Source organism: Dama dama, chromosome 22 (assembly GCF_033118175.1).
Source record: "Dama dama isolate Ldn47 chromosome 22, ASM3311817v1, whole genome shotgun sequence".
Classification (NCBI taxonomy): domain Eukaryota; kingdom Metazoa; phylum Chordata; class Mammalia; order Artiodactyla; family Cervidae; genus Dama; species Dama dama.
This window is the reverse complement of record NC_083702.1, coordinates 9,168,386-9,184,894: the sequence shown is the minus strand read 5'-3', so window position 1 is coordinate 9,184,894 and position 16,509 is coordinate 9,168,386. Positions and strand designations below refer to the sequence as shown.

At 55.2% G+C, this 16,509-nt stretch overlaps 1 protein-coding gene across 1 annotated transcript in view; it reads left to right on the top strand.

The window, feature by feature from the left end:
- The window catches only part of CACNA1I (calcium voltage-gated channel subunit alpha1 I), a 106,732-nt gene that overhangs the window by 23,503 nt on the left and 66,720 nt on the right, over positions 1-16,509 (top strand). Inside the window, exon 4 of the mRNA XM_061124040.1 lies at positions 13,662-13,759. Coding sequence (XP_060980023.1) covers positions 13,662-13,759 — 98 coding nt within the window. The remainder of the gene's footprint in view (positions 1-13,661; positions 13,760-16,509) is intronic.

Genomic DNA, 16,509 nt, shown 5'->3' with positions numbered 1-16,509 from the left:
AAGGAGCTGGATTGGCTTCAGCATTGTGGCGAGGTCTCCGTTTGATATCTTCTCTTGGTCTTCCGGGTGGAGGCAGGACGGGGGTGGGGTCCACAGGCCAGCAGCCTCCTGGGGGGTCAGGGAGGACTGGGTACATGTGCAGGCCCTTAGGGCCCCATACGTGGTTTAATGCTCTGCTTTCATCAGTTTGAAATTCTCTTTTCTTTTTTTAGTGGTTGTTGGTCTTCCACAATGGAATTCTTTCTTTGAAAAATTTTTATTGGAGTATAGTTGCTTTACAATATTGTGTTAGTTTCTGCTGTATCAGCAAAGTGAATCAGCTATATATGTATACATATATCGTCTCTCTTTTGGATTTTCTTCTCATTTAGGTCACCGCAGAGCACTGAGTGGAGTTCTCTGTGCTACACAGGCAGTTCTCACTGGTTATCTAGTTACACGTGGAAGCCCCACTTTGTACCTAAGTAGTATATCTGTGTCAGCCCCGATCTCCCGATTCTTCCCGCCCATCCCTTCCCCACCTTGGTGTTTGTGCATTCGTTCTTTACGTCTGTGTCTCTATTTCTGCTCTGCAGACAGTTTCATCTATGCCCATTTTTCTAGATTCCGTATATGTGTGTTAACATGTAATATTTGAAATTCTTTTCATAAAAAGATTTTACTTTATATTGTTTTTTTCTTACTTTTGGCTGCGCTGAGTCCTTGTTGCTGTGCGCGTGCTTCCTCTAGTTTGGGCGAGCAGGGGCTACTCTCTGGTTGTGGTGCGTGGGGTTCTCAAGGCAGTGGCTTCTCTTATTTCGGAGCATCACTGTAGATGCCTGGGCTGCAGTATTTGCAGCACATGGGCTCAGTAGCTGTGAAGCTTAGTTGCCCTGAGGTATGTGAAATCTTCCCGAACCAGAGATCCAACCTGCGTCCCCTGCATCGGCAGGCAGACTCTTATCCACATTTTGAACAGGGGTCCTATGTTTTCACTTAGCACTGGGTCCTGGAAGTTATGTAGCCAGTCTTGGCTTGGCAGCGGGCTCAACAGAGACATTTTTGTGAGCCATGAACAGCCCCATGTGGGATGCTGGGAACTCTGGTGACCCAGAGTTCTGGGTCCTTCCTGTCCTTTGTGCCTAGGGATGGTGTGGGTGCAGAAGGCAGGAGGGGGAGCCACGAGCCTGGGCTTCAGAGCCCAGTCCCAGTCCCACCCAAACCCCCAGCTATAAATGTCCTGTTTTCTGAGCAACAGGCCTGCCATCCTGAGGACGTTTTCTTTCTTCCTGCTCCTCCTCGTCCCCAAATTACTGGCTCCCTTTTCAAGTGACAGAGGAGACAGAACCTCTACACTGGAAGGTGCTTGTAGAGGTCGGCGTCTTCACCTCCATATCCAGTCAGCCCCTGCTTGCGTGCTGCCACTGGGGGCAACTCACAAGGTAGCCGATTGCAAACTGGGACAGCGTTTGTTGTTGTCCAGTCACTAAGTCGTGTCCGACTCTTTGAAACCCCACAGACTGCAGCTCGCCAGGCTTCCCAGTCCTTCATTATCTCCTGGAGTTTGCTCAAACTCATGTCCAGCCTAATGTGCTGGAAAGTTCTTTGAAGGAGTTTGAAATTTGTCTTCCTGTAGCTCCTGCCTGATGGTGGATCTTGTCACTTACTCATTGACAGAGTCAGCATTTATTGAGCACCTACTGCACACCAGGTGCTACGCAGGGGGCACACGAAAAGAGCAAGACAGATGCTTCTGTAATTTCATGAAGCTCACGATTTAGGAAACAATATAAAATAAAGTTCTAGATAAATTCTACATTGGGACCAAAGCTGTTGCAGCAAAGTAGAGAGGGCCATGAGGGCGTGGAATGGGTCTGTATACAGCTTCCTGAGGAAGAGAGGCCTGGGGGTAAGAGTTGACGAGCAGGGGTTTGGGGAGGTGTCATGGGTAGAGGGGACAGCAAGCAGGGGGCCCGAAGGGGCTGTTTGAGGAAGAGGAGTTGTCAGAGGCCAGGGACCCATGGGGTGGGTGGGTGCTTAGAGATGAGGCCAGAGAAGGGGCAGGGGCATGATCGCCCAGAGGGGCCTGGAGTCCCTGGGCAGTGTGTGTTAGTGGCTCAGTCGTGTCTGACTCTTTGCGATCCCATGGACTGTAGCCCACTAGGTTCTTTCATCCATGGAATTCTCCAGGTGAGAATACTGGGATGGATTGCCATTCCGGCAGGGATGTCCCCAGAAGACTTGTGACAGCCTTCACACATTGGAAAGCAGCTCATTTCCTCCCCGAGTCTCCCCTTCCCCATATAAAATGTTCCCAGCATCTCCCGCTGTTTATCAAAGGAGGGGAGGTGGCCTCCCCTGCTGGACCTACTTTAGGCTGTCTTGGTCCCTGGCTGGGGGGAAGGACCCCGGCTTCCCACTGATGACTTATGGGAGAGAAGAGGGACTGCCCTCACCCAGGACCACGTGGGACTGTGGTGACCTGCTGACGGGCTGTGCTACCTGCCACCCTAGGTTGTGTTCACTCTCCAAGCCAGGTCTCTCCTACTCTGGAGCTAAACACAGTTGATTTTTTAAAAAACACACAAATACCCACCTTTGCATTTATTGTTATTAATTTCATCTTACAATGATCTCTTGGAGTCTTGTTTCCGTCACTCATTACATTTTCTTCCTGTGCTTGATCAGGCCAGGACAGCGAGGCCCTTGGCACCTCACTAGAGGCTCTTCCAGTGTGTGACAAAGCCCCACTCATCAGTCGGTAATAGTGGAACCTACCTCACTGTGTTATTTAAGCTACGCGTCTCTGCCTTAGTCCATTAGGAGGTCATGAAATATTCAATGACATTCTTGTTGAACTTGAGATTTTCTTTATCTATATATCTCCCTTGCTGCATCATACTGGTAATACTACCACCTCCCTTAACCAAAAAAATAAAACCACATGAAATGGCCATTGACAGCTGTGGGGAGGGGTCTGGGTACCTCTGTTAAAATCTTTCCCAAGAATTCTGATGACTGGTGTCTGGGAGGAGGGGTGGGTATGGTGAGCTAGGGCTGTGGGGCTGGGCTGGTAGGGACCATTCTAGAATGAGTCTGAGCCAGTGCCCTTGCCAAGGTCATGGCTGGTGTGGGCCCCCCTCCTTGGAGTAGCTCAGGGAACAGGAGTGGCCTTGAGTCTGATGTCCCTTAAAAGCTTTTGACTATGATGGTATCCTGGAGCAGGCCTTGGCGTGGAAAATGGAGCTGCTGGGGGATAAGCATGAGCCGATCAGGAATGGGCAACCTCTCCAAAACTTAAACATATGTGCAACCTTGTACCCCTTCTCTGTGCTCCTCGAAATTCAGAGAGCCACAGGGTTACTGGGGCACAGGTTAAAATACAGATTCTGGGGCCTCATCCAGGGGATCCTGACCCAGCAGGTACAGAGGGCCTAGGCATCTGCATTTTATGCAAATGCCCAGGTGGGTCTGGGTTCTTTTGACCCTCACAGAGCCCCTCATCAGGAGCCCTTCGAGTAGTGAGCATGATTCCCGGTTCTGGGAACCACAGGAAGGAGAAGAGGCCTGAGGAGGGCTCTGTCTCTGATCCGTGCCCAGCATCTGAATTAATTCTCAAGACAAGCAGATGTGCTCTGTCAATAAAACAGTGGGGACTCGTAAAAATTTCTGTCATCGTTAATAATATTAACATGAATAGCGGTAACATCAGGAACTCTGCACCTTGGCCAGGGAGGAAGGAGGAGGGGCTGGGCCAGGATCTATCATGCCCTGGAAACAGCTTCTCCCCAGAGTGCGTGGGGAGCAGCTTCTCCAACCTGACTCTTACAGGCTCTCGGGCAACAAAATGTCAATAAGAATTGTTCCTTATCCCTGAACTAGAGCTTTCTAAAGAGATCAGGCAGGCTTGTCCCCTCTGTGGTTGCTTGCTGAGAGTTCCTATTGTCCAAAGTGGCCCATCAGTGGGACTTTAAAAAGCAAAAGGAATTGAATCCTCTTAGGCATTATCCAGGTGAAAAAAAAAAATAAGAGCATCTACTGTTTGCGGAGTACTCACTGTAGGCCTGATGCTGTGCATTATCTGGCCTAATCTTCAGACTAGCACTGTGAGGGAGGGACTGCGGTCAGTTCCATTCCACAGATGAGCACAGCGACAGAGAGTGACCTGCCCGAGGTCACGACCTGGTAAGGGACAGAGCCAGGAGTTGCGTCCAGGCACCTTGGCTCCGGGGGCATCGAATCCTGGTTCTGTGTAACGTGCTGGGTGTATCTGTCAGGGATATACTGGACTGCAAGTTAACAGAACATCTGACCACAGTGCAAATCCTGGGATGTTTTTCCCGACATATCATGACGTTCCGAGGTCAGTGGTTACCGGTGATGGTTCTGTGATGTGGGGGCTGATGTCCTTGTGATTTTCCAGATCTTCTTTTCATGGGCACAGGGTGGCTGTTGACGCTGTGGGCGTCGTGTCTGTGTTGAAGGCAGGAAGGGTGGAGGGAGACAGGACTATGCCAGCTGTGCCTGTCTACTTGGATCTGGAAAACAACATATTCTTTTCTAGATCCTTCCCCATCTCAGCACACTTGGCCAGAGCTGGGTCTCATGGCCGTGCTTAGCAGCAAGGGAAGCTAGGGGAATGGAAAACATCATTGAATATGGGTAAATCAATCAAGAATTGTTCCCTGGGGCCAGGCAAGATTGGAAGAAGAGAGAATGGACTTCGGGTGGGCAACTCTCAGAGTCTGCCACCCTCTTCTCCTACAGCCTGTGTTTCTTCATTTGCTCTTGGCCAAAGCTGTGGCCCTCCCATGTCTCCAAGTCCTAACTGGAGCCTCAGGAGCCCTGCCTGGGCTGTCTGGGGATGTACGTGATCTGTTGAGAAATATGAAGTCAATTATCAACCCGTGTAAGCTCCACAGAGGCCAGTGCCCACTAGCAGACTTGCTGTGGTTACTGGTGTGAGAGGGTCACCACTGGGCTGTTTCCAGAAGCCTTTGCTGCATGGCTCTATGTCCATGATTTCTGGGTCAATCAAGGAAGCACTGCACATGTCAGCAGGCCCAGGTAGAATCCTCTTGGTTCTATGACTTTAGACCCTGATTTATCCTGGGCTCTATAGGTCTGTCTACTCCAAGGCTTGTGTGCTCCAGGGCAAGGCCAAGGCCGAGCCATTGTCCTGGAGTCCCTGGAACTCAACCCCAGAGTCAGCACAGAGGGGAAGCTCCATATTTGTTCTGTATCTTTGTGTCCCGTCACTGCAGAGCTGGGGGATCTGGGGCCATTTTCTTTTAGCTGAATTGGCCCTTGGGTGGGTGTGGACCTGGGAAGGTTCCAGGGAAAGTCCTGGTGTGGATGATTCTTTATTTGCATATGGAATAAACTGGGAGGGAGAGACAGCATGATGATTGTCGCTCTGGTCCGTTTCCATGGAAACAGGATGCTAGATGACATGGGGGACCGGGTAGGGGGTAAATTACCAGAGATTCTCAGGCTACAGGTTGACAAACCAGACACCAGTCAATCATAAATCAGTCAGAATTCTCTCAATTTATATGAACAGGAACCCTCTGAACCTTGTTTAAAGAAGCTTACCATCCCTTTTCCTGAAAGTCGAGGGGTCTCTGACTTCAGGACCCGCTCAATCCAGAGTCCTGCAAGATGTCACCAGGCAGAGTGTCCTCCCACCCTACAGCTCTTCTCGGTCCTCTGTGCTGACTTCCATCCAAGGCAGCTTTCCTCTAGGTTGGAGGGGTAGGGGGTGGGCAGAAGGAGGGCACAAACTCCTCCCTCCAGTTCAACGGAAAGACACCCCTGCTTCCCCAGCCACTCCAAGCAGAGTGGGAGAGAGCCTCCTTGGCTTGGATTGGCTGGCACAGGTCATGGGCTCATCCCTGAACCAATCACTGTAGCCTAAATGAGGCAGCATTCTGATTGGCCAGACCTAGGTCAAGGTCTATGCCCTGGGCCAGCTGTGAGGTTGACCTCTCTCATACCACGTGGTCAGAGAGTGGGGAGGATGCTTTTGGCAAATCCCAGGACTGTTACCCTACAAGCAGAGAAGGGAGCTCCAGGTAGGCACAAATCTGTGATGATGCCTAGGTGGGTTGCCAGAACTAACGTTCCTTGACTGGGTTGCACTTTCTTACCTACACCCCCACTGTCCTGAGAACTTGGGGTTATTAACCTCACTTCCCAACTGGGGAAATGGAAGCTCAGAGATCATCAGCCTGCCTCAGGTCACACAGCCTGTAGGGACTGTGTGATGTGTTCAGGTATGACTGTCCCCAGAACCCGTGCTGACTCGCAACATAAAGGGTTTTACCCTTTCAGAGGCCAAAAGATCCCAGTTGATCTTCCCTGGAGGACTTGGATGGCCTCACCAGCTCTCAGAAGGGTGTGGGATGAGTCCCGGAAGAAGGATTTTTTTCCCTGAGGCTGTGGTGGAGCCAAAAGAATCCCTATTTGGTTTTCAGCAGCTGTGCTCACTGGCCGTGGTGCCAAGACTACTCTGGAGTAAGGGAGCTGAATTTTGTGGGAGGCAGTCAGGAGGCATATTTGGGATGTACACCCAAAAATGATAATACTGTTTTGCCTGAAGTTCAGCCTTAACTGGGCATCCTCTATCTACCTGACAACTCTACCCAGAGACAAAGTCACTGAGTGTTGTCCCCTCTGTAGAGCCTTGTGGAGAGATGGTCCAGGGTCTTCTGCTGCCGAAGTCCCCAAATTTCTTTTGTGGTCCCCAGTTCCTCCTTTACTCTGAACTTGGCCTGGCTTGGCTTCAGTCCATCAGTTTCTTTGTCAGGTAGGCTTAAGAAACCCAGTTCTTGGATTTCCCTGATGGAATAGTGGATACGAATTTACCAGCCAATGCAGGAGTCGTGGGTTCGATCCCTGGTCTGGAAAGATTCCATGTGCCATGGAGCACCTAAGCCTATGCATCACAACTACTGAGCCTGCACTCTGGAGCCCGTGCTCTGCAATGAGAGAAGCCACCACAATGAGAAGCCCGCGTGCCCCAGTGAAGAGTAGCCCCGCTCGAAACTAGAGAAAGCCTGCATGTAGCAATGAAGACCCAGTGCGATCCCCTCCCCCCAAAAAAGAAAGAAATTTTGTTCTGGTCTCATAAGAATTGTGTGATGGTATCTGGGCAATAATGACCCACCAATCATAAAACACTGGCCAGAGTCAAGGGTTAACATTATCAGTCCCTAATTTTCTCTTTCCATGATTTCCTCTCTCCCTCCTGCCCTCCCTCCACTGAACACCTACTATGTGCTGGGTGCTGGGATAGTAGCATAGGCTGGTGGTCTAGTTACCACCCGACACAAGCCTGAGTCATCACAGAGCTGCCTCCTGACAGATGAGTTGCCATTCCCAGCATCTCAGCTTCCTTTCCATTAGCTACATCTTACATTACATTTTTAAGAAAGCCCCTGTGAGTCCCTGGTAAAGATTGAGGAAACACCCTATTTTTATCAGTAACACTCAGAAATCATCTCCTGGGAGGGGTATTTCCTGGAAAGATGTTAAGTCTCAGTCATTTTATGTTGCTTCTTGTCAGCTCCTAGATTTTTCTTTTAATTTTTTTTCTGATCTTGTCCCTCAAGTTATTTGTTTGACAAGCTGGCAGGGGGAGCCGCCTCCAAGCTGGGTGCTGGACGGGGGGCTGGGGACATAACTAGGGCTCTAAGCCATGCCCTGAAGAACAGGGACACAGCAGCACCCCCTCGAGCCAGAGGTGCCCGGGGGTGGGATCTGAAAGCCAGGAAGGGCGTCCCAGGGAGAGAGGCTGACAGATGCAGAGGCATATCTGCTGGTGTATTCTGGGAAACTGAGATGTTCGGGTGTTCCTGGACTGCAGGGCAAATGGTGGGCGGTGATGGAGTCATGGTTGGGGAGCCTCCAGAGGCCCTTATCATAAGCCTGGGCTTCCCCCGGCAGGAAGTGGGATCCAGGGAAGGGTTTAAGCAGGTAGCATGTGATTCGTGGGGAGTGTGCCCTGAGGCAGCAAATGAGGCTGTGATGTAATAATGGCTGGCTTTCATGTGCCAAACCCCGTCCTTGGTGCTGAATCCATATGTGAACGCATTTCATCGACCCCATGAGGTTGATTCAGTGACTTGCCCAAGGTCACCCGGTGCAAACCCCAAGCTGGGATTGAAACCCAGGCTCTGTGCTCTAAACATTGGGTAACACAGCCTCCATGGTTGCTGGCCCTATTCCACGTGCTGCCGGTCTGATTTACTGGCTGGCTGTGGGAGTTTCTCTGCCTGATCTGATGATTGATGAAGTGTGGGGGGAGCGGGTTGTGCTGAGCTCCTAGGCCCCCCCACTGCTCAGTTGGGCTCTGTCTGTGCCTCAGCTTCCAGGGTGGGTGCCCTACTCCCTCCAGGGGAAGGGGTGTAAAGCGCCTGGCACACGGCGAGTGCTCCGGAAAGTCCTCTGAAGCAACAGGACTCTGCAAGTTGCCAGGGAGAGAAACCAGTTCACCTGACACCTAAGCCCCAGAGGGAAGGGGCTGGCTCGTGTGCCTGGGCAGAACAGAGCACAGATCCGCGGTTCGGGTGCAGCTGGCGGGGAGTGCTCCAACCATATGGTCAGGATCCTGCCTCGCCCCGGTTCTGGCCTCCGCCTTCCCCTGTTCTGGCAGAGCTCTCCGGCCACCATGGAGGCAAGATGGCCATTAGCGCCTCCGGGTTTCCTGGTGGTGGCTTAGCCAGGTAGAGCATCTCTTCTCTGCAGTCCCGGCTCAAGGGCCAGCAGCTCCTCACAGCCCATCCTGAACCAGTCGCGGTGGCTGATGGTGGTCGTGCAGGACAGTGTCCAGCTGTAGACCGGGCCTGGGTCTCTGCGCGTCTCCTGGGAACCAGGGGAGAGGCTTCTCAGCAGGAATCCGTGGAGAGGGCCCTAAGAGCAGGTGTCCAACCTGCCTGCCCACCCTGGCATGGTCCTCACCTCAGCATGGCCACACCCGAGCCCCTTTCCCCAGATGACACCCCATCCGGGAGCTGGGTGCAGTCACCCTCCTCCTGGGGTGATGTCAGGACGAACGTGCTCGCTTTAAAGCAAATTTACTTACCTAATTAGGCGCCTGGGAGCTGGCAGGAGGTAGAGGGGGGGTTTTGTTGGTTTTTTTTTTTAGACTTTTAGCACTGAAGCTGCACGATAAAGTAACTGTGTAATTAGGGATTAATTTCTCACTCCTGCAAGTGATGTCTTACTTGGGGCCTGGGGGAAGTCAGCCGGATGGTTATTCACCCACAGAGCAGCTCTCTTCGCCTTCTCTTTTGTTGGTGGGGGGAGAATGCTCCTTCAGCTCTCCCGAGGGGGGAGGTGGCTTCTTCCGTCCCCAGTGTCCTTCGGGCTGCATAGATTCCCCGAGTCAGTGCTGTGCCTGCTCTGCGTGGTGGGGCTGGAGCGGGCTGTGTCTGAGAGATGCCCTGCCAGCATCCAGCCGGTCGTCCAAGGACGACGCCTCGGCCCCGCCCCTGCTGGTCCAGGTCTGAGGCACACAGCCTGTCAGGGTCCCGCTGGGATTGCACCCCGTTTGTGTTTGCAGGGTGACCTGTTCATGAACAGCCCCTTGCTGGTTTTTCTCTCTCTGCCCCCTTGCTGGGCCTCCTGGGATCACCTCCCAAGTAAACTGAGGCTCCTGAGTCCTGGGCTGAGGCAGTGTTGGGGGATCCCAAGCCAGATGGGAGGTGTGAACAGAATGTGGGTGGAGCCAGAGCCCAGAGGGGTGAGGGCAGCCTGCGGTGCAGGGAGCGGGGAGCAGTGCTTCCTGGAGGAGGGGGTCTTGAAGGCGGAGAGTGAGGAGGATGGGCTCCACTCAAAGGAAAGGGACAGGGAGGCGTGTTTGGTAAGCTCTTTGCGCCTGGTGCCTGAGATGTGTGGAGTAGGAGCAAGGGGTGGGGGAAGGGGGCCTAGGCCAGACTGCAGGGTCGTGAAGACTCTGCTCAGGGCTTGGACTTTGTTCTGAGGGCAGTGGGGAGCCACTGAGGGTTTAAGGCCAGGAGTGACCCAGCTAGCTTTGTGTTTCAGGAGCTCTGGGCTCACCAAGGCTGCTGCGGCTGTCAGCAGAGAGGGACGGTGGCCAGGCGGGGGCAGGGTGCTGGAGCTGTCGGCAACTGTCCACGTTGGGCTGGTGGGTACAGTCACCGTCAGGACAGCGTGGTTCCAGGGCGGAGACTCAGACCTGCAGTTCCTACCTCCCGGCCCCTCGCTTGGTGCCTGTCTCCCCATCCTTGTTCAATGTCCAGCTTTCTATCCTCTGCCTCTCAGGGAACTGTGAGAACTGCTGGATTCCTCACCGTGTACCTGCTGTTTACTCTTTACCACTGAAAGCATTTACGCTTGGTCTTGCTCCCCCAGACAGGCGATGCAGCTGCAGCCAGACACCCCGATAGGTTCACAAAATACAGAAGAGAGAGTCAGGACCTGGGAGAAATGTTCAGGCAGGGGAATTCTCAAGGCCAAGGTCGATCATGCTGCCATGAACTCAGTGACTCATCACATTTCTCCTTTTGACTCGACTGCCAGGAAGCTCAGAGCTAAGATCTTGGCACTAAGTTCTTCAAGAAATTTCTCTGGGGGAGTTTCTCAGTGGGGATCCAGGCGCTTGCAACTGGTGAATTCTCAGGGGGGTTTTTGCAGTAGAGGATCAGGTCAGAGGTGAAGGGAAGGGGTGGAGCCACTGTGTTGGTCTGATCTGCCAGGCTGTGGCTGTGTAGTCCCCCTTCGGAGATGGGACAAGAGTCAGATCAGCCTCCATGAGAGGGCTGGGGTCTAGGAGGTGTTCAGATCCTAGGGCTTACTAACTCTGGGTTATCGTGAGCCTTGGTGACATCCAGTCATAACTTGTATCATGCTCAAGACCCAGGGGCCAGCCCCACTTGTTTTAGAGAAACACATAAGGAAGGTGAATCCGATTTCTCACCATCGGGCCTGAATATGCAGGGCATCTATAGTTTCCCATTCTTGCCCTCCAGCCTATCCTAGGTCAAGGCCATGGTGGGTGCTCCTGACTTAATTAAGAAGCTTTAGTCCCAGACTGTGGACTGCGGGTTCTTTGAGAGGGGATCACGAGCACGGAGTCCGTGTGGCCGAGTGGGGCGGGAGAGTCAGGAACCAGGCAGGATTGTCCTGAGGGCTCCCAGTGCAGAGCAAGCCCTGTGTGGCTTGTGGGCCTGCCCTGGTCCAGGGGAGCAAGGAGGGGGTTGGGGTGGGATCTGACTGATGTAGAGGGCGCTCGAGGAGGTTAACTCAGGTGAATAATAAGAACACACGCAAGAGGCCCTCAAAATCCATTCACTTTCTGTCTACCCCTCTGCCTGTGAAGCAGCTATTTATTTTTATTGTGAGACATGAACAAATCCTGGACTGGCACCTGGGGGAGCTCGGAGGTGTGCCCTGGGTGGGTTCCATCTGACGTGGGAGGGGAGCCCCCACCTCCAGCACACCCAGCAAGGCACCAACCGAGCCGGTTGTCAGGATGGAATAGAACCAGGCAGAAGGGATAGGGTCTGTGTTAAAGGGGATGGGGGACGGGGGAGGGGCAGGCTGGAGCTGGGCCTGGCTGCCTGCCCTGGGGTGGCTGTCCCGGGCCTGGCGTGTGTGTGTGTGTGTGTGTGTGTGTGCGTGTGTGCATGCGCCAGCGTGAGAACCTGTTTATGTGCCCACGTGTGCCACCCCCGCAGCGCCTCCATCACACACATCTCCTGGGCTGCCTGGAGAGTCTTTCTTCCAGATAGGAAAACGACAGTTTGGCTCACCCACGCACGGAATCCTCACGCAGCCCCCCTCCCCCGGCGCCCCCTTCTCACGTCACCCGCTGCCCCTGGGTGCCTCAGCTCTTGCCCTCTCTGCCTGGCTGCTGCCCCCTGTCCCCCCGCTGCATCCCCTCCCGCCCCCTCCTCTGGTCCCCCCGGTGGTCTCTCTCTGGTTCTGAGGTCTCTGTCACATTCCTTCATCTGAATTTGGGCTCTGGTAGGAGCGAGTGTGGATGAGGGCATTCAAGGAGTGAGTGTGTATGTGTGTGTGCACCAGAGGTTGTGTGCAGGCGTTTGACTCTGGGTTGTGTGTGTGTGTGTGTGAAAGAGAGAGAGAGACAAAGAGAGGGAGTGAAGCCTGGGCCCCAGAAAGCTGGGGGATGGATGGAGGCGTTTGAGGCAAGCAGGGCTTTCACTCCATTACTCTTCAAGCGGCGGGAGCGGGGCGGCAGCCTCACAACAGTCGGACAGGTTTGCACGGTGTACAGGAGAGGCCTTCATTCCCGCTGACGGCGGTGACAGGTGGAACTGGCAGCCGGGCCCGAGTCTCAGGCTTGAGGGCCCAGGTCTGGTGATTGGGGCGTCCGGGGTGAGGCTGGGGCGGCAGGCCCCTGGGGCCTGCCTTTCAGAGATGGGGAGCAGGTAGCGACTGAGCAGGGAGGATTTGGTGGACATGTTGGGAACTACAGAGGGGGCCCCCCCTGAGATCTGCCTGCTGTGGAGATCCGGGAAGGCCTCCTAGAGGAGGCAAACTGCCTCTGAGCTGCTGCTGGACTGGTGGACGGTGGGAGGGGCGGGCGGGCCTGTGGGGAGAGGCCCCGAGGATGAGAAGGAGGGCAGTGGTGAGGGCTCCAGGGCTGTCTTTGCCTTTGAGTCTCTGCCCTGCCTCCGTGCGGACTCCTGAGGGTAGGGGCCTGTCTGAGTCGTTCTTGGGTCCATAGCACTTGGACTGGCCTGGTTCATTATGGACCCGGGTGTGGGGAAACTGCCAAGTCTCCCGGGACTTCTGTACGGAAACCGATTAAGGCTTCAATAGAGGAGGGAGGCGTTCTCAGCGGAAGAGACAGTGGGAGGAAGGCCTGGAGCCGGTCAGTGCAGTGAGCCCACGAGGCTGGAGCCTGGGCGCCTTGCAGGGGCTGGCTGGCGGGCAGGCCCAAAAAGGGGATTATTCCTACAGGTCAAGTACTGCCTGCCTGCCACACCCCCGAGCCCTGGTCTCTGATGCCTGGCCTCGCAGAGCCCAGGTGAAACTCAGAAACTGGGGAGGGGGCAGAACTGGGATGGCTCTTGGCTTGAGCTTCTAAAACCCATTTGCTAGGTGACCTGGGACATGTGACATCACCTCTCCTACAGCCTCATCTCATCATAAATCTGGGCATCTAACCCTGACTTGGGGGGTTCCTGGGGACTTGGGGAGATGGAGGGATGGGGGGTTCCACCCTGGTCTCTGCCCTCAGCGAGGGCTTTGCAGACACTGCTGTTGCGGCTGTAGCTGTGATGGCCAGTCACCATCTGAGCTCAGCCTGGGGCCTCTGGGCACCTCCGTTCTCCCCCTGGGGGATGGGGTGACTGCTCCCTGTTTGGGGGGCTGCCCTGGAAACGAGGGCAGGAGCTGCCGGCTCAGTGCTGGACAGGTTTGGGGGACCCAGGGTCTCTGCTTCTTATTCCCTCTGCCCCCGGCCGCATCTACCGGGCTCCTCCGGGCAGTCCACACGGTGGATGTCACCAGCCCTGCTTGCGGAGGAGATGGGCCCATGGGGACAGCCCGAGGCCACAGGGCTGACTGGGGCTTAGCCGGGGATTCTGACCACTTTTCTTACCCCTTCTGGGTGTGGGCGTGGCTGGTCTGGGCCGTGGCCCCGCCGCCCCTCGAGCGCGGGGCCTCACTCTCCTCCCCTCTCTTCGCAGGATGGTCGAGTACTCCCTGGACCTCCAGAACATCAACCTGTCGGCCATCCGCACCGTGCGCGTCCTGAGGCCCCTCAAAGCCATCAACCGTGTGCCCAGTGAGTTGGCGCCCCCGGCCCTGCCCCCGGCCCACCCTGCCACTCACGCACTCAGCAAGGCTGCCCAGCACCTCCGAGTGCCAGGCCTGTGCTGGGCACGGGACCCTTCTGTGACAGGACAGATGTGAGCCCTGCTGCCCAGGCCACTTGGGCCATTACTCGGGCCTGAAGATGCTGGAGGGTGGCCCTGATGCCTCTGGGTCCCCAAGGGACTCATTCTGCAGCAAGTTTCTGGCTTGTTGGGGACAAGATTCCTTGCAGGGGGCTAGTCATGGTGGCAGGTGTGTGAAAAAAAGCTGGTTAGTTGGAGGGAGTTGTCATGAAGCTTTCTACTGGGGAGGGGCTCTTGGACCCCCAACTTGTGCCGAGTGACCTGGAACTCCAGCTCCTGACACACCCCCCCACCCCTCATAGGTTCACCCCGCCTCCCACATACAGGTCCATCCACCCGCTCGGCTCCCCCATCTGACCAGCTGCCCCCATCCGTCCACCCACCTAGTATTGAGAGAGGTTATCTGAGAACAACAATCCCTGACATCTGCCTAGACTCACACTGCTTTCAAAGCCTTTCATCTCTGTGATTTCTTTTGAGCCTTACTGTCTCCCTGGGCTGGAGGTGGGCTGTGCTCATGAAAAACTGAGATGAAAAAAACCAAGACTTCAAGGAAACATGAGGTTACTTGCCCAGGAGGTCCCCCGACTCTTTTCCACTGCCTGGTGTCAAGAATGGAATGGGGATTTGGGAAAGGAGGAGGGGGAGCCCTGCCCCAGGAAGCTTCTGTCCTGATGGAGAAGGACAGGGACTTCCGCGAGCATCCGCCCACCTCCTGTGTGCCAGGCTCTTGACATGCTGATGGCCAACTTAATCCTCTCTCGACAACCTGTGTGGGTTCAGGGAGGTTAAATGGCTTGCAGAAGGTCACAGAGCAATTCAGGGGCAAGGCAGGCATCTGAGCAGAGTTCTGTCTGTCCCAAGCCCCTCTCTTCCCGGACTCGGTCTGAGCTCTAGTTCTCTTCCCTGCCTGAGCCTCCGTTTCTTCTTCTGCAGAAGGTGAAGGGGCTCCTGGCACCTTGTTCTCCTCCCCAGGTGGCACTGGCCCCGCTCCACCCATTCCCAGCCTGCCCACCTCTCTGCAACTGTCCGCCTGACTCTGGGCTCGTGTCCGTCAGCCCGGACAGGCCTGGAGGGGCAGTGGAGGCTGTGCTTTGGGATGTTTGTGGAGCAGAGGGACTTGAGGATGGGGTAGGCTGGCTCAGGCTGGAGGAGGTGCAGAGGGGGAAGGGCTGGTGTCTCAAGGTCACATGTACAAGGTCAACTCCCCACACATGAGCCTTGACATGATGGGGAACTCAGGGGCCCCTGAGAGCTGCTGTGAGGGTCCCAAGCGAGGGCTTGAGAGGTAGGAATCGAGAGGTGGGCGGTGGGAACTCAAGCTGTCTGGGAGCGGGAGGAGCAGTTCACCTTTGTCTCCTCCTGGTCCTAGGGAGACTCCTTCGGGGCAGAGAAGGGGCATCCAAAGAGGCCATCCTGGCTGGCATCCTTTCTGTCCTTCCCACTTGCCACCAAGCCTAGGAGTCTTCTTAAAGATCACCTCATTCTAAACCATCTTTACCCCTTTTAACAAATGAGGCCAATGAGGCCCAGAGAGGGCCATGGCCAGCCCAAGGTCACACAGCAGGTCAGTGGCAGGGACTGAACTGGAGCCCGTTTCTAAGCAGCACACTTCTCCCAGGGGTGCATGTTCCCCTCCCCAGGCCCCATCTCCTCCTGGGAACCTGGCCACAAGGCAGCCTTTATTCCCGCAGCGCCCAGAACTATGTCTGGTGTGTAGCAGGTGCTCAGTAAATAGGTGTGAAGTGGACCCGCTGGGCAGGTATATCGAGCAGCTGTCCTGTGCTGCCCATGCTCAGACCGAGGGGTGCCGGGCATGTGGAGGGCACAGGGGTGCAGGGAGGGGCACAGTGGGGGGCACTGGGGGTCTGAGGTGGTGTCTGAGCTGAGACCCAGCGGAGCAAGGGGGCTGAGCCAACAAGGCAGTATTTTAGAGACACCTTGGCAGCGGTGAGCAAGTGGATACAAGACTGCTCCCGCAATGCGGGTGAACGATGGCCAGGCTGGGCAGGGTGGAGAGGAGCAGGTGGATGGAAGGTCTGGTCCTAACTCTGGAGAGACCTGGAGGGGATCAAGCGTCTGGCCTGGGCAACATCAACCTCAGCAGGGAGGGGACCGGGCAGGGGCTGCACCTCTCCTGGGGGTCCCCCTCAGGGAGAAAGGCAGGACTGCCCTCAGGGGGCAGCGACCACGTGGCCAGTCACCCTCCTGGCCATGCAGCCCACAGGCCCGGCCCCCTTTCCAGAGATGCGTGTACCGGGGTCATACAGGGGTGTTTGTAGGCTACCCTACTTTCTGCATCTCCCGTCAGGTCTCAGGGTCTCACAGGCATGGGAACAGCGATGTGACAGGACATTTCTGAGATGGTCTGGGTGAGGGGTGGGCGGGATAGACGCGCAGGGTATGGGTCTCTGTGGATGTGTTTCTGTACATTTGTGCATGTGTGTGTGTGTGTGTGTGTGTGTGTGTGTGAGGGTCTCTCTCTTTGAGAGACTGTGTGTATATGTGTGTGCACATGTGGGAGTGTGCACATGTGGGAATGTGTACATGGGAGTATGCACATGTGGGAATGTGTACATGGGGGTGTGCACATGTGGGAATGTGTACATGGGGGTGTGCACATGTGGGAATGTGTACA